This window comes from Poecilia formosa, unplaced genomic scaffold (assembly GCF_000485575.1).
Source record: "Poecilia formosa unplaced genomic scaffold, Poecilia_formosa-5.1.2 Scaffold267, whole genome shotgun sequence".
Classification (NCBI taxonomy): domain Eukaryota; kingdom Metazoa; phylum Chordata; class Actinopteri; order Cyprinodontiformes; family Poeciliidae; genus Poecilia; species Poecilia formosa.
This window is the reverse complement of record NW_006800206.1, coordinates 477,418-495,919: the sequence shown is the minus strand read 5'-3', so window position 1 is coordinate 495,919 and position 18,502 is coordinate 477,418. Positions and strand designations below refer to the sequence as shown.

The following is an 18,502-nucleotide window of genomic DNA, read 5'->3' as shown; positions in this document are numbered from 1 at the left end:
GGGGTTGGGGATGGATTCTTAGAGACTCCCTGTTATACTCTGCCCCAGCTCCAGATGAACAACTGTTTGGGGGGCAAAATGAATCATAGCTGAACATAGACAACACCACCAGTAGCCTACGCTACTTGTTAACAAGCTTAAGGTGCTGTATTGATATTAGCTAGCTAGTCATCTTTTAGCTAACTTTACCTACATCCAACAGCATGACTCAACAGTCTGTTAGTTTGGGGGAAAAACTGTGAAAAGTTCTTTGCGTTTTGCTGGTTTACTGCTTTGATTCTAACACACTCCTGCGTAGCTCTGCACAGCAGCAGCAGGTCTCCTTCACTGCCGCACAGGTGTAAACCCAGCGTGAGCGTAGTAGGGCTCATGTTGCGTGGGCTGCTAGGAAAAACAGGTTACGACATGTTGACAACGGATTAAACAGTTTTAACTGCTGATTAAAGTGACAGATAAGGGAAGTGCGGAAGCCCCTATTGTATCAAATTGACAGGAATAACAGAGAGTTGGCCATTCTAAGGTAAAAACCCAGTGCATACACTGTTCATTTTTTTTTTGTTTTCTTTTCATCCAGACGGCTTCCCGCACCCCCCCTGCAATGGCACGGCAACACCCTAGGGGATGCGCCCCACAGTTTGGGAATCTCTGCTGTAACATATGAGTGATTATTGAAAGAAAAGATGCCAAAAGCCATTTTATACCAGCTTCTAATTCTGAAATCAATGTACATGTGCCTATCCATGCTGCATATTTTAAAAAGTAAGTCAATAAATACCTGTGTTTGTACATATGTGTGCAACAAAGAAGTTGGACACATAACAGTATATCTCCTTTGGAACCAGTCCCCAGAAATAAGATAAGGAAAAAGCTGATAATCGTTTGGATGGAGTTTCAGATTGTCTTCAAAATGAAAGGAGTTGGTCCCATGGCAGGGGTGGCACGGCTTCCTCAGAGTAAACCTGAACTTGGTCCCGCAGCGACCCTTAATGGCTTCTTCCTCTTAAACTTATTCATTAGATGTAATCATCTAATGAATAAGTTTGGCAGATTTGTGCATCGGCGACAGGACACCATTTGCAGAGTTCGTGGTCAGTGACTGAGGATGTGATATGAATAACACCTAAAATGGAAAATTCTTGGAAACAATCCAGGGACAGAATTCTGACAGGAACACATCAGGGATATTTTAAAATTCCCAATCAATGGAAATGGAGCAGAAGCCTTGCTGATGATAAAAAGGAAGCCATGCGTTAAGGACTTGGTGAAACGTTACCAGCCAGCTCTAGCATGGAAAGTGGGGCGTGAATGGGGGCTGGCACTACCCGACGAGGGGCTGGTGTAGCCGTCATGGTTGTGGTTGTCTCGCCTTCTCCCCTCTTCTTTCATAAAATGGTCCAACATGAGGAGCTTCTCCTTGTGGATCTGGAAGCTGATGTCCTTGGGGATGTCCGGGATGAGCCAGTCCACAAAGTCGCTCATGAGCATAACCATGTTCTGCATGAACACAGACACAACACATTTACAACACTAAAGATATTTCAGGCTGTCTTAGAGAGACCCAATATTAAAGTTGCCACAGACTACATGCAGAACAAATAAAGTCAATGTTAAAGTTCTGAAATGAACATTTTAGCAAATATGTTCTAAGTCACTATGATGCCCTTAGTGAAGTCCACTTGTTTGGATAGTGAGATGAGACCTTTAATGATTCTCCAGGAGCTGTCGAGTTTTTTCTGAAGAGTTAGACTGGCTGACCTGATGACCCTCTGATGGGCTTTTCTCTGAGACTGTTGCAGACACACCAAAGTTTTTATATTAATGTTTAATGATTTTCTCAGCTCCCCTCAGCACCCTCTCTACATGTTGCCAGTCAGAGGTGTTACATGCTCCAAACTGTATCCCCAGAAATTTAATGTTCTTGATCTGCTCCACTGCAGCATCATTGATAAGGAGGGGTGTGCAACTTGATTGATTTTTCCTGAAATCAACAACAGTTTGTTTTGTTTTATTGATATTCAGGATTAGATGGTTTGCATCACATCAGCCCCCAGATGCGTCTCCTCCTCTCTGTAGGCCAGTTCGTTGTTGTCCCCGAGACCCACCACTGTTGTATTGTCTGCATACTTAATGATATGGTTCCTAATAGGTCATCTGGGTGAAGAGCAGTGGGATCCCTGGAGGAACCAGTGCTGAGGGAGATAACCTTGAAGTATTTTTCCCAACCCTCAAAACTGGGGTCTGTCTGTGAGGAAAGCCTGTAGCCAGTTACATACGGGGGTGTTGAGCCCAAGGGGAACTGATTTGCTCACCAGGTGCTGGGGAATGATTCTTGACTTCAGCTCATCATTCAACACAAACAGCATTTGCACATGAGTATTCTTCTCCTCCAGGTGTTTCAGGCTGAGGTGCCATGTGGTGGAAACAGCATCCTCTGTGCAGCGGTTGGAGCGGCAGACAAACTGGAGCGGATCAAAAGAGGAGGGAAGTTTTGAAATGATGTGATCCTTCAAAAGCTTCTCAAACCACTTCATCATGATGGGAGTGAGAGCAACAGGGCGATAGTCATTCAGTGATGAAATTGTGGGATTTTTGGGCACTGGAATGATGATTGCCATCTTGAAGCAGGATGGAACGACAGCACAGCTTCACAAGATGCCAGCGAGGACGTGAGCCAGGTGGTCAGCACAGTTCTTGAGAACCAGACCTTGTATGTTATCAGGGTCTGCTGCTTTATGCATGTTGAGTCTTCTCAAGGTCCTCTGAACATCAACTGTCTCCAATCTGAGTATGTGTTCACCTGGTTGAGGAGTGGATTTTCTCACAGCAGTGTCATTGAGGGCTTCAAAACGGCCAAAGTGCATCCAGAAAGTCTGTACCGTCCTCACAAGACAAAGGAGCAGCCTTGTAGTCTGTGATTGTCCTGATGCCTTGCCACATGTGCCTGGTGTTTGCTGATTCATTGAAAAATTGCTGAATTTTCTGAGCATAGGCAAGTTTTGCAACTCTGATGGCACGGTTTAGGTCGACTCTGGCTGACCTGAGCATCTCTCTGTCCCCAAATTTAAAAGCAGAGTTTTGTGCCTTCAGCATCTTACGCTCCTCCTTTGTCATCCAGGGTTTCTGATATGCCCTTGTGGTGATGACCTTGGTCACAGAGACATCCTCCATGCACTTCAGGATGTACGCAGTCACTGATTTGGCATACTCCTCAACATTAGTGTGATTGTTTGCGGTTGCAGCTTCCCTTAACACATCCCAATCTGTGCATTCAAAACAGTCCTGTAGTGGTGACACGGATCCTGCAGGCCAGACTCTCACCTGCTTCTCAAGGGGTTTTCCTCTGATGAGCAGCGGCTTATATGCAGGAATTAACATTACAGAAAGATGGTCTGATGAGCCAAGGTGGAGGAAGGGTACTGCCTTAATATTTGTGAAGGCTCTATCCAGTGTATTTGAGCCTTGTAAAAGGCGGCCCTTTTGTTGCTGAATTTACAGTGGAGATGAAAGTCGAGGCAGAGTCAGGTGGAAACAGCAATGGTTTATTCTTCCAGAACACAGAACAATACCACAGGTGAAACTGCATCCTTAAATAGTCCCAGCTGTGAAGAACGGTCTGCATTTTATGGTCAAAAACTCAATGTCTGGAAAGCCATGAGATGAGACCACCTTGGCATTAATGCACCAGCTGTTATTAGTGTAGCCTCTGGTTTTACCACTGAGAGCGCTGCTCCTATCCAAACGGAATGTTGTCATTCCCACAATGTTGACGGCATCATCAGAAATAAAGGAGTTTAGCCATGTCTCAGTTAGAATTATGGCATATTAATTCTAACTGAGACATTAATATGCCATAAGTAACTCACTCAAATCGTGAGTTACTTATCTCACGATTTGATGTCATACCCAGCTTTAAATAGTCCAGTGTGTTCTCCAGAGACTGAACATTAGCGAGCAAGATAGATGGAAGCAGCGTTCTCCAAGGATTACACTTAGTCCTCCCCAGGGTCTGAGCTTATGCTTCCTTTCATAGCGCGTCTGTAGTGGTGGCATTCACTGCTTCATTGGCCACTGGGACTGGCTGGCATAACAGTTTTAAGCTGTCCAGAGTTTCCAGAATTTCAGTGTCCACTGTCTGTAGTATGCAGGATATATATAGTTTTAAGATAAACTGATGATCATATATTACCCTGCCATTATTATGCCAGAGGTTTTCTGTTGTATTAGTTGATATAAATGTCTTTTCATGCCTTATAAGTTCAATGTTTTCAGGAGCCGTTGCAGGCGCAGCCAAACGGTGCCGTCATGGCAACAAGAATAGTGAGAATAGACTTAAGAAATGTAAAAAAAAAAAAAAAAGTCAAATTTGCCAATAAAAAGATTTGACTTTTATCATTTAGCTGGGTTTCTTTTCACTGTAAGATTTTTCCTCTAAAAAGCATCTCAGTCTGGAATCTGGGTGGATTCTGCACCATCATGTTCAGCTCACTCTGCTCATTTTAACAGATGAGGAAATCTGCAGTGTTCTGGTGACTCCTATAGTCTACAGCCTGAGAAGGCTTTCCTAACACATTCAACTCAATCACTCTGTGTTCTTTGGAAGCTATAAACACCTTGTGATTGACTGGTTTGATTTTCTTACATTAAATATGAATGACACTACTGAGCATAGTGGCTTTTTGAAAGCCTACTGCATATGCACTGATGGCATTATTCATGTGTTCCAAACCTGGAAGACGATAACGAAGGCGAGGCGGACGGCCAGAATGGCCCAGAACTCCTTGGACAGTTCATACGGTGTGTTGGACCAGGGAGGCTCTCTGTAATCCTTATACCTACACAAGCAAACACACACAATGAGTTACTGAAGGTTTCATGCCCTGCTTAAAGGCTTTGGAATCTCTTCATTATTGTCACCATAGTAAAACTTTCCTTGCAGCAAGATGAAAAACAAAGCAGAAACAATCACTCTACAACAACATAAAGAAAACTTCAGGGAAAATGATCAGTACAAATATTGGTTAAAAATGATCAGAAAATAACAAGCACATTTTGAATTTATCTGAATAATAATCTTAGCAATGGAAGACTTTCCATTTGTTGACAGGTTCTGAATCTCATTCCTTAAACTCCTAGTAGTGGCTGTTTATCAGTTTCATTGTAAAGCCACTATATTGTTCAACAAGCTTCAGTTTCTTTTGTTGACCTTCATTAGCTTAGCACTTAGCCAAGGGCATAAATTCCACCTCAATATTGGGGAAGACCATAAACAGGAAAATTTCTTAGGACCAGTTTTGGGGGGGTCGGCAAAGTTACAGTGAAATGTAACGTGAAATGATGTTTAAAAAGTTTTTAAACCACATTCAAGCTGCAGGACCAAAAATAGTGCATGTAAAAATGTGTTATTCTCAGTAAGGAAACTATTGAGAAATAAAACGAAAATTCAAATGTTGTTTAGATACAATTTTTTTACAGTGTCACTGATCTAATCTCTGCTACACCTTTACAAAAATATAAGGTTCTAAATAAAAAAGCTTTAATCAGTAACTCCTTAATAAATTTCCTCATAAATATTGATTTATTTAAATGGCTCCCAATATAAGTTATGGGCTACTTAATACAAGGTTATGTAAGGATTTTCCATGTATGTTAATATCTTGTTGTATAATATCTGACATTTTATATCTTTTTCTTTAGGTTAGAAAGGCCCAACAAGCCTATGATATAAACAGAAACTTTCCATAAGTAGGAAAGAAATAAAAATACATCCTAATTTGGACTATTTCTGAGTTATTATCACGGGGTAATAAGTCATCTGACAGTTTTGATTGTGTCTCTTTTGTGCTGGTTGTCTGAATGGTTTAAAGGGCCGTTTTCATGTTCAGTTCCATCTCAACCTTAACAGACATAAACATGCAGCGAATAACTTGACTTTCAATCAGTTTTTTTTTTCTTTTTTGCACCAAAGAGTTAATAGTACATGTTTTCTTGTTATAAAACACGGCAGGTAGTAGAGGGCCGCACTGGGTTAACTCAGAGAATCTCATCTGTCTTTGCATCAATCAACTCCAAACCACTTCTTTGTTCTATAACAATTATCTATTTATTCCATTTTGATTATCATGGTCCAAACTTTGCAAGAACTGACCACGCTGCTCACCCGCTTCCTCATACACACAAAGCCAGCACGCCAGTAACCTTCCCATTCATACTTTGTGACAGTCAAACCCACAAAGACACAACCACCACCCAGGTGTCAAAACTGTGCAGTTCTGTCATATCAATAATTACTTATTTCATTCATATGGCTCTTACAGAGCCTAGGTGAAAACGTGTTTATTATTATTAACTCTTTGGTGCAAAGAACTAATTGAAAATCAATTTATTTACTGCATGTTAAGGCTAAGATGGAACAGCACTGAAAGCAGCTCTTAAACCATTCAGACTACGACCACAACAGAGACACAATCAAAACTGTCAGATGACTGAATACCCTGCGATAATAACTCAGAAATAGCCCAAATAGTTTGGATGGATTTATATATTTCCTACTTACGGAAAATTTCTGTTTATATCATAGACTTTGAAAGTTTCTATACTAAAGAGAAAAATATAAAATGTCAGATATTTCACAACGAGATATTAACATACATGGAAAAACCTTACATAATCTTGTATTAAAGCAGAAAGTACGGAGGCCACCATAAGGCTTACAATATTCAATTATGCCACATGAACTGATCAGTAGATTATTTCGAGGAAAAGGAAAACCTTTTAGGAGGGGACGCAAAACCTTTTGCGAGGGAACGCAAAAGTATTCCGAGGGAACGCAAAAGTATTCCTAGGGAACGCAAAAGTATTCCTAGGGAACGCAAAAGTTTGTATGGAAGCCCATTTCTGCCATGAAAGAAAAATTAGAAGACCAGCAGTCATAAATTAGTCATAATTATGAGATTTAAAGTCATAATTTTGACTTTCAAAGTCATAATTATGAGACTGGACTTTGAAAGTTTTTGAAAGTCCTAATGGACTTCCATATTTTTGGGCTTAAAAAAAGGGCTTCCATAAATCTCATATAAGACAGCGTGTCTACTGAAAAAAATGACAAAATTGGCTGTTTTGGCAAGTCAAAATTATGACTTTGAATCTCATAATTATGACTTTGAATCTCATAATATGACTTTGAAAGTCGAAATTATGACTTTGAATCTCATAATTATGACTTTGAATCTCATAATTATAACTTTGAATCTCATAATTATGACTTTGAAAGTTTAAATTATTACTTTGGATCTGATAAATATGACTTTTAAAGTAGAAATTATAACTTTGAATCTCAATTATGACTTTGAAAGTCGAAATTATGACTTTGAATTTCATAGTTATGACTTTGGATCTCAATTATGACTGAAAGTTGAAATTATGACTTTCAATCTCATAATTTATTACTTTGAAAGTCGAAAGTATGAATTTGAAAGTCAAAATTATGACTTCCTGTTGGTCTTCTATTTTTTTCTTTCATGGCGGAAATGGGCTTCCATAGGGTTTTGCGAGGTAACGCAAAAGAAAAAAATTCCCCATGTCCCCTGGATGGCTCCGTACCACAATAAGCTCTTGTGCATCTATTAGTGAATTAAAGACGTACTTACAAAATCCATACAAAGTCTGACGAACGACGAACTTTACTTTTCTTTGAGCAGATATTACAAAGGATTCTTTAATCTTGCACAGCATTCCACATGTAACGGTCAAAAAACTGTGTAGAGCTCAATTAAACACGCCACATTAAATTTTCTTTCGGCACTAACGTGACACAGCACTTTTCATATATTTTCAATTACGTCCATTAGGTGGCGTTTTTCTACAAAAAACATACTAAAATGGAATTTTACTGTTAAGAAAATATCTAAATAGGCAAATGGCATACACAATAATATACAATGTTACAAAGTGACATTTTTGGCTCTTACACTCCTAATGAAGTGAGTGACTAGGGAACAGGGAATGTTTCTGTTAGATCAGGTCATTTACTCCCAGTAATCCTGTCAGCCAGGATTTTATAACACTGAACACCCTCCACAGGTTCCCTTTAAAAAGAACTAGAGATGGGGAACTGGACTTCTGTTTAAAATAAGATTGATAGTGTGAGACCTTACCTGCAGACCTTTACATTGAAGTTAGGGGGATTTGGTTCTGTACCATTCTGAAAGTCACTGACGTTGAAATATGACAACGTGTGGTTGACAAAGCCATGCATAGTCCCATCAGGACTGTATGTGTACTGGTAGACGAGCCGAGGGACAAAGTCAGATGTGAAGGCGATGACGAAAGCCTGGGAAAGAGAAACGCTCTGTAGCTACTTTGCTGTTTCAATGAGCAGCCTCCATAAATACCGCAAAGAGTTTCATGACAAGATTAATTTTTATGAGAACCATCATATGCATCGCAGGAAAGCTTTATATAAATTAAATCCAACGTGCAGCATAAACTTCACTGATAAAGAGAAGTAAGACTTACATTAACAATGACGGCCACCTTGCTGAGGCCCCTCAGCAGGTTGTACCAGATACCTGGAGAAAGTAAGAACAGTCATTCAGCTGCAAACAGCACACGTAGAAAACTCACAACTAGACAGTGGAAGTACCCTCTGTATCAGAGTGGAGAATGAACATGATGCTAGAAAGCTGGGGAACTAAGGATCCTATTTCAACTATTTTATCATTTTTAATAACCCTTCAGAAAATTTGTATTACTCCTAGAATTCCACATAATTCAAAATAAGTAAAACTTTCTTTATTTCCCTCAACCAGAAATTAAGTATCCTCATAATTCATATCATCCATATGATCCTGGATCATCATGATGGAATGAAGGAGTTGGTCTGAACTTTCTCCTTCTCTCTCTCTCTAGTCCTGCTCTGCTTCTATGAAGTCTAAATTTTATCTCCTCTGGGAACCTTTGTGTGCCCTCCTAAAAGGTTTTCCTTTTCCTCACAATAATCTACTGATCAGTTCATGCGGCATAATTGAATACTGTAAGCCTTACAGTGGCCGCCGTACTTTCTGCTTTAATACAAGATTTGGGGTCAAAGTTCAGGTTTTATTTAAGCTTTTCAGAAGCCAATCAGCTGCTTGCAATTAGAAAAAGAGTAATCCTGAAACTATCTGCATAGCCTCCAGGATCAGACGTAACTACCATCCCACATAGCAATGCCTCAAAAATAAAAAAACTATGAACAAAAGCCTAGAAATAGAACCAATTTCCATGTTGGGGAAAAAAATACATTTAGGGATATTTTTACTATGCTGTAATTTTTACTTTTAGTTGAGTAATTTAATTATGAGTATCACTGCTATTATGCGACTAAAACTCCTGGTTGGGTATCTGACAATACAGACTGACTTTACTCAGGTTTTCGTCAGCTATCAGATGAACTAATCGTCAGGATGAATAGTGAAAGCTTCATGGCATTACAAAGTCAGTCAATTTCATAAATGGATATGCACATCAATATTTCAGTCAAATTTCTAGATATGAAGATATCTAATGTTTTGTCATTGCAGATACGCAGCAGAGGTCCCCTGACGGACATCAGAGGAAGTTTCTGTCAGTATTGTCCTTTACTTTCCTGACTGTTAAAATGCTTTCTGCACTCAATGGTCCACAAACATAAATTATGACATCCAGAAGATGGACATTTGGACTGTTTCAGTTAATTGTCTGCCCACCAGAAATCAAAGTTACATAAGATGTGTCGGCGTTAGTTGTGTGTGTGTGTTTTTTTTTTTAATCTACAAAAAATTTTTGAACCCTGGGCAGCTCACTCTGAATCTGTCCAATCTGCTTAAATAAACATGCATATAAGACCAGATATGTTTTTGATGGATTGTATTTAATATTACAGTCAAACTACATACTCAATATGAACCCCTGTTACCACTGATTGGATTACATCAGCTGGCCTTATAGCCAGCTGATGTTTCAGAAACATACCAATGTCCTTGACTTTGGCTGCAATGGGCCTCCGCAGCTCCAAAACAAACTTCTTGGCATCCAAGCGGATTTCAATGATGTTATTCAGAAGAGCAAAGAGCGGCGCCAGAGGGAAGGAGGCCACAAAGAGCGTCACCATGCCAAACTGGATAACTGAGGAGACAAATGATGGGTGAAATGTCCAAAATGTCATTTTCAGAGATTACTCCTACACTGCAGACAGGAAGTGGAAGAGACGGGTATTGCGGGCCACAGGCCTGTCAGCAGCAATCTGGGTAACATGCAAACTATAGAAAAAGGACACAAATGTCATCATGTCTGAAATCATTAGATAAAGTAAACCTGAAGGTTCTGTTTGACAGATTCAGTTCACTGAAAAAACAGAAAAAGTGAATATTTGGTAACACTTTATTTGAAGGGGGTTGAATAAGACTGACATGACACCGTCATAAAAACCTGTCATGAACATGAATAAGCCTTTATGAATATTTATGACTGTTGTCATAAAGCGTCATTCGGTAAATGACAACACTTTTAATACAAAGTTGACATTATTCAAAATGTCTTTGTTATGACAACTTGACATTAACCAAGAAATCATTACTGATATAAATTTGCTATAAAAGAATTACTGATTGCACTTTAAAAATTAGGTATCTTTATGTTATTAAAGGTAAAGTTTAATCAGTAATGATTTCTTGGTTAATGCCAAGTTGTCATAAAGACATTTTGAATAATATCAACTTTGTATTAAAAGTGTCATAATTTACCGAATGACGCTTTATGACAGTCATAAATATTCATGAAGGCTTATTCATGTTCATGACATGTGTTATGTCATGTTTATGAAAGTGTCATGTCAGTCTTATTCAACCCCCTCCAAATAAAGTGTTACAGAATATTCACATCTATAAACAAGGAGGATATTTTTAGAATGAAGAAAAGGATTACAACTTCAGACATCCTGGGGATTATTTCATCTTAATCCTGCTCAATCTGAACAACACTGGATAGAAAAAGAAGCAGCCAAAAAGCTCCACTTTAATCTCACATTAATTTCCCATCCAGAACCTGCAATAACCTGGAAAAAGTCTCGATAATATGACTGTGAGGCTGATTCAGTGTAAAACAACGAATGGTGTCGTGTCATGTTGTGGTTTTGTTTTAAGGTAATGGAAGTCTGAGCACATGTTCTATGTTCCTATATACTGCAAAGTTTTCCTGGATGGATTATTCAGGGCTGACAGAAACACTTAAAAAAGAAGAGGCTCCAGCATTGAAACAATGACATAACTGAGTCTCACTCCAGCTCTGAGAGTCTGATGTAAAGAGATGGATCCAAGGTTGGCTGTACCGTCTCTTTAAGGTGATTCAGTCTTGATCTCAACGTTTTGAACCGGTGGGTTGTCAGAAACATTTAGCTAAATGTTGATCATGGAAAGTGTCTTCACAGCAGAATTGGTCCAGTACCCCACAGAAACATTTGCCTGCAGAAGACCTTCTTCACAAAAATGTTGATCCTCTAGCATCCTGTAGACTTAACTCCTTCTAGCTGCTGACTGAAAGGTCTTATGTTAAACTTTTTTATTTTAAATATGAAACACGAATGATCAGTAAGTCTGGACTCATTGAACAACTTCCAAGTGGAAATTATATTAATGCTGTAGAACAGGGGTCCCCAATCTTGAGGGCCACATAACTTTTCCCTTCTCTGGTGGGGGGCCGGAGTCAGTCTGTAACAGAAAAAGTGTGACGATTGCAGGAGTGCCTAAATGTAAAAATGTCTTGTTTTCCAGAAAGCACAATAAAATAACCCTCTCTGGGTTCTTCACAGAATAAATCCAGGAAGGATTGTAGTCCGTATTTTCCAAACTATGAACTGCAGCGGCCTATAAGCCACAACCCCAAAGTTTTTTTTTGTTTTTTTTTTTTATTAAAAACCCAGTAAACATACACATAAACCGCAGATATCTCTGCCGCCCCAGGTTTTCCACAACAATGCAGCAGCAGAGGGGGGCGGACACCCAAAATTTGAGTAATAACAGGTCAATTGAATATCACATTTATTACGGTTGAAAAAGAAAAAGTTGCCAAGTTTAGATTAAACTGAACTGATTACGGTAGTTTCCAAACGGTAATAGTAACAGTAAAAGTGCTGATCCTTCGTGTCTGCTACTAGAATGTGCTAAATGAAAATATGCGCTTTCTTCTTCTTCTTTAGATTTCAACAGCAGCTTGCATCCATTATTGTTGCACTACTGCCATCTTCTGGATCCTAATATCTATACCTCAAATTCTCATAATGATCCCAGTATTATTTAAGAAAAAAAAAAAAGAAAAATCTTTTTCCCCTCAATGCTATTTAACTGATCAACAACGTTCTCAAATTGCAATTCCCTATTAAAACCTAATTCCGTTTTAATGGGCGCTTTCTTCTTTTATTTCCAATTTTGACTTCCAATGATTCACCTCCTGCTAAAGAGCCCCCTAGTGTTTGAAGAAAAATCCACATATAAGCGGCTTACAGTCTGGAAAATACGGTATATGAAAAAAAATCTGAACACTCTCTGGTATTGTTCAGGGGGCCGGACCAAATGTGGAGACGGGCCGGATCCGGCCCGCGGGCCATAGTTTGGGGACCACTGCTGTAGAATATTTGGTACAACACATTTAATGTTGAAACTGTACATTTACAGTACTGTATAAAAACAGAACAGCGCTGGGAAGGCAGTTGACCCAGGGCGCCAAACAGGCTATGACTGCCTCTGAATGGATGGCATGATGAGGAAAAAAACATAATGTGGAAAAACTGAAACAAATTCTCAAGCCATAAGCCAGAAAGTTAAAGGCTAGGAACGAATGGGTTAAAAACGTCAACAGATTTTGTAAATGGAGATTGGAATTAAAGAACAACAAAATGAATAGATTGTAGTGGTCATAGAGCCCTGATCAATCTCAGTAAAATTTGTCAGATGAGCTGAAAACTGATTTGTGAGCAAGTTGGTCTCCAAACTTGATCCAATTCTTCCAGTTCCATCAGGAGGAAATGGCAGAACACAGCAAATACCTTCTGGAAGGAAACCCAAAAAGTTTGAGCAAAGTCATCCAACTCAGAGGCAAGGCTAATAAATACAAAGGAAATGTATGTAAACTTCTCACTCTGAAGATGTAAGAATATTTTGCGTTTGAGACTAGACAATATGATGATTAGATTCAATGTTTATTTTGACTACGAGTCCAAATAAAAAAGGTTCGAACGCCCTAATGATGACCATGCTTCTCTATTCGACTTGTTCTCGTGGCTTTCAGGTAACGGTTGGAGACAACTCCCAATAAAACTTTTCACACCGGTGTTTATTGTATTGGGGTAACTAATGTCCTTGTCTTGTTGTGTGATTCCCCTACTTAAACGGTTAGCAGAAAATTTCATTAACGTTCATCTCTTGAAGTATACTTTTCTTACACACACATCTTCTGATCAGTTCCGAAACCCTACCCGAGTGATGATTCTGATGACTTGGATTTTTTGTCCTTCAGTGATAAGGGGGTTAATATGTCATGTTTTGTTTTCTTTGATTCTTAAGTAGTGTTAATCACTGATGTCTTTGGGCTAGTTTTCTAGCTTAGCTTTCCTATCCTGTTTAGAAGATTACAGAAATGTCTATTTCACAACAAAAAAATACTCTCGATTCTGCATGTTCTCAATGTGCACTCTATGTTTTGATTTTACATTTTATTTGACGTTTTACTTTAAAATTAATTTTTGTTGGAGTGGGGTATTTCATTGTTCTATTATGTTTCCTTTATTTGGTAATATGTTTCCTTTATTTGGTAATATGTTTCCTTTATTTGGTAATATGTTTAATTATTTACATTATTTTAATCTGGGGGTTTATTTCATGTTTTCATTTTTTCTTTTCTTTCTTTTTCTGTTGTTGGGACATTGGTTTTAAAATGCTCAAAGGGATGTGATTCGGTATAAATTGTATTTCTAACTACTTACAGGGGGCGTTTTCTATTAACATTAAATTTTTGTTTGACATTGTATACAGTGATTACTGGATTCATTTTCTATTTCTTTTCTTTGTTTTTACATGATATTTTTTGTGTTTTATTTCTTAAATGATTGTTATGATACCTCCTTAATTTTCCTGGAAAACATATAGAAGACTCTCTCTGGCAAAGAGAGGTTGCAGGATAACTTTTCCTACCTAACACAGTGATATTGATATGGGGTTGAATGTATAAATGCCGGTAGGCTTTTTGTATCTTGCATATATGTTTTGCTACATCTTTCAGGATAGTGTGTCATGTTATATACATATTTTAACCAAGGAGGAAAATGTTGAATAATATTAAATATTTACATATTTACTTATAATCAAAAGGAGGGAAATTGTTGTGGAGAATTCCTACAAGTTAACATCTGTTGATTATGTTATATTAAATGCTGGTGAACTCTCACCAAAAGAAGCTATTTTGGTGAGAGTTGTTTTCTACAGCTGTATCAGAACCAGACTGTCTCACCCCTTGTTTTGGATCCCTTATTTTTAGTATAAAACTCATGTGTTGTCTCTGCATGGCAGAGCTTTTCACCCAGAAATGCTTCATTATTGATTGTCCTACAAGCTCTCTGTATTGTGCACAATATATGAATAAACCTGATTGAGTGATTTCACCTGACAGTGCTTGGTAAATAGTTTTTTTTTTCCACAACAATTTTACAAACACTTTTTTAGATACACTCTGATCTAAACAAATACATGTTTTTTTAATGCTGAAAATACTTACTCATCTCCATGTACTCAGGGTTGATGCCAACAAAAGGACCCAGAACGTGATCTTTCTCATAGCGCTTCAGAGTTTTGTGGAGCTCCTCTTCTTGCTTGGAGGTCAGTTCTGACTTTCTTTTCCGGAGAAGTTTCTTTAGCTTCCTGAACAAACCAGGGTAGAAGTTCAACACTTCTCAGACTGGAGGCCAACAGTCTGAGGATGCATAGTGAGAACTAAAGAAAAGGTCAGAGCTTTTAAAGGTGACCAGACGGTACACAACTTTCCCCAATGACAGACTGGTTCTAGCATATTTTTTGCATGACATATCTTACTAGATATGTCATGCAAATATTACACATCAAATATTACATATGTAATTCCTGATTAAGAATTATGATTTGTCAAACCAATTAAAACCAGCTGCATGAATACCTTATTCATTAAATCACTTATAAAATCCCACATCTCGTCACAGGAGCGAGACATTCCACAAAGCAGAAAAAGAAAAATGTCAGAATCAAACTCTGGGGATTATGTTGACTGATGGTGACCATAAAGATATAAATCCCATTAAAATCTGAGGAGGAGATTGCTTTCTAAAAGAGCATGGAGAGGAAACAGGAGGAAAGGAACTGGAATTGAATCTGATCAGATTTTGTCTTATGTCAAATGTGAATATTAACAGGGTGTGTTTGTAGTGATACATCTGTCAGATTTTGTAATCTAGGTTGAAAATTTAGAATATTGAAAAGTTATCAGCTAACTTCAATCAAGTAGTGCTTTACTAGGGGAGGTGGAGCTGTGAGTCTGAAAACATTCAGTCTGGTCAGCAGACATCAGTAGAAAAGAGGAGCAGATGTGGTTAAAAATCATTGTCTAATTCCTTCTGCCACATGTTATTCTGCCCTTTGGTAAGGCACTTAATAGGTTATCTGCAAATCTGCACATCCATGTACGTATGATGGTGTCCATATGTGTAAGTGACTTCTCAGTAAAAGCTTTTGAAACGTATTTTAATTGTTCCCCAGAGAAAGAAAGAAACAAAGAAACAAAATTAAAAAGAAATATCACAGAGAGCAAACAATGTTCTTTGATGACTGTGGAGACATTTCATGTTTTGTCTGCAGGTTGTCGGCTAGTTTTCATTTAGTGTCAGTCAGATTACTTTTATGGATTTGCTTTTGCAATTATCTGGAATACTGGTGTCTGAAAAGCAGACATTTACATGACTTCTGTAAGTACAGCTGAGTAGGTGTGCATAATGTATTCTGTGATTTGCTCAGCCCACACAGTGTGACCTGGGAGGATGTGCTGTTATGCTGGTGTTCAGTGCGTCTCAGGTAGAAGTGTACTCACGGTATGCCAATCTCAAAGAGGTTGTTCTGGATGAGCTGCTTGCCCAGCATGGTGATGCACAGCTGTATGCAAAGCTCCATGAGACAGCCAGCATGAGCACACTGAGCAAAGAGACGAGTCAGAACCAAACAGCAGAGAAAAACTATCTCGCAGTGAATCACAAAGGCAGAGAAGCAAACAAAGCAACAGTGATCCAGTCTCCTTAGGGTGGCTGATTAGTGCCACAAAGGAAGCTCCTTACTCTTTTATTACTTCTATAATAACTCATTTTACGCAACATGTTTTTAATTTTCATCAACTATTTTGAAAATCTACAGAGTCTCCCAGGTGACATGGGGAAAAATTTATTGCGATACCTCGCAATAAATTTTGAAAAATAACTCAGAGGGTGATAAACAGAAACTTTCTTATATTTTAGAAGGGATGTTTGGGCTTTTGCCCAAACATGGGCAAAAGCCCATGTTTGCTTTTGCATTTTGCACATAGGTTTGTGGTGCATTTCTATCATACAGAAAAAGATATAAAACTTCAGATCTCTCATAGAAATCAGTTTTCAGTTTGACACTGAAGATTTTTTTGTCTTATGGTCAAAAAAGCTGTTTTCAAATTTTTTTCCCATGTTTGATTTTTAGAAAGGCAATAAAAGTGTTAAAAATCCAACAGGGTGAATACTTTTTGTCCACACTGTAAGTTCAAAATCATTTCAGTATCAAGCGTAGCCTAAAGTCATTAAATTGGAGAAACAAGTCTAACGCAGTCATGAGTCACATGATTCGATTCCACACCTCACTGAATACTGATACTTAATAAAACTGTTGTTCATCTAATTCATGAGACTCGAGAGATAAAACCTGCAACAACAGGAAGGAGATGAAGAACAAATCGGATTGTTACTCCATTTAATATAATCATTACCGCGCGCGCACACACACACACACACACACACACACACACACACACACCATGTAGATAAAGCAAATTACCTCCTCCATCCTGTAGGAGCCAACCACATACAGGTACTTTCCAGGTCTCCCAACAAGTCTGTGGACAAAACAAGCATCAATCAGACACTGTAGGATGAAGAGGGAATCCAATCTGGTGTTAATGCTGTAATGCTTTAAGATTAATTAAACCACTAGTTAGAGATAAGACCCAAAACAAGGAAGCAAGAGAGAGCGCTGTTTTACCTTCCTCTGAAGAAAGCCAGGTAGACGATGGGTGTGAAGGCATTAACGAACTTCAAGATGAATGTTTTGAAAATGAGGCGCTCCTCAAAACTCTTGTCTGTCTTTGGAACCTCTGGAAAAAGGATCACATTGGACTGGATAACAACATATTCAGCTGGAATTTAGAATGTTTTACAGTGATATTATTTTTTAATATTAACAATAAAAGGCCCTGTTTACACGACAACGATTTCGGGGGAAAACGGAAGAGTTTTGTTGCGTTTGTAGTGCGCATTTACACGAAACCACCGAATGTTTTCTCTGACAACGGCACAGATTGAAAACGGGTTCCAGAGTGCGATGTTTCTGAAACGTACCGTTTTCCGTTGTCATGTAAACCGAGAAAACGTCATTCAATGCCATTTCTGACATTCTACCATGATTTTCTAAGACAGAACAAACAGCACTTAGGATAAGCTGACAATGTCTCAACTTGTTGACCAAGCTTTGAATGGTCAGTGATCATCAGTCCAGAGGACCCCCAATAATTCAAGTCACATATTTCCAAATTTTATGTGCCACACTAAAGTTTAACTAATGGCCTGTGGATTTTGTCCAAGAATCAGAAATAAAAAAATAAAAACACACAGAATATAGAGAGCAAACATAATATACTATATTTAATGGATGAAGTCATGTTTCCAGTTTACTCCCAGTAAACCGTAATGATTCCTGAAGGCTGCTCACCCAGAGTGGTGAGCCAGCGGGCGATGGAAGCGTAGATCTCATCCAGGATGATGATGACGATAACATTGATAATGGCGGCGGTGGTTTTCACGGTGGCTCGGATGTTGGAGCGTGCAGCAGGGTAGGTGCTCAGATGAAGCGCAGTCTTGATGCTGATCCGGTACAGGATGACCCCAAAGGCGATCACAAAGGTTATGAAAATCTGAAAGGAAGGAGGGAGACAAACCAATGACAACCAGGAATCATCGGAGATGACCGATTCTAGCCTCAGCACTCTTGGAGGGTAAACAGATATCTGATAGTGCAATACAGTTTTAACATCACTGAGCCTCACAACCCAATAGAAAAAAATTCACAATACTTATTTTACCCTCACAGACACCACGTAAAATAATTAATTGTGCATGTTGTAGTTTTTGATAACCATGTCAATTGCAATGTTTGTATGATTAAATTGAAATGAATTTTTT

General features: G+C 38.6%; 1 protein-coding gene across 3 annotated transcripts in view; it reads right to left on the bottom strand.

Annotated features, from left to right (window-relative positions):
• Positions 1-648: 648 nt before the first annotated feature.
• ano1a (anoctamin 1, calcium activated chloride channel a) overlaps positions 649-18,502 on the bottom strand; it is a 94,824-nt gene continuing 76,970 nt past the window's right edge. For all 3 annotated transcript variants that reach the window (XM_016681051.1, XM_016681049.1, XM_016681050.1), the window contains 10 exons: positions 18,033-18,234; positions 17,307-17,418; positions 17,103-17,160; positions 16,120-16,220; positions 14,782-14,924; positions 9,991-10,143; positions 8,515-8,567; positions 8,154-8,329; positions 4,727-4,832; positions 649-1,494 (listed from right to left, as the gene is read on the bottom strand). In XM_016681051.1, coding sequence (XP_016536537.1) covers positions 1,270-1,494; positions 4,727-4,832; positions 8,154-8,329; positions 8,515-8,567; positions 9,991-10,143; positions 14,782-14,924; positions 16,120-16,220; positions 17,103-17,160; positions 17,307-17,418; positions 18,033-18,234 — 1,329 coding nt within the window. In that variant the 3' untranslated portion in view covers positions 649-1,269. The remainder of the gene's footprint in view (positions 1,495-4,726; positions 4,833-8,153; positions 8,330-8,514; positions 8,568-9,990; positions 10,144-14,781; positions 14,925-16,119; positions 16,221-17,102; positions 17,161-17,306; positions 17,419-18,032; positions 18,235-18,502) is intronic.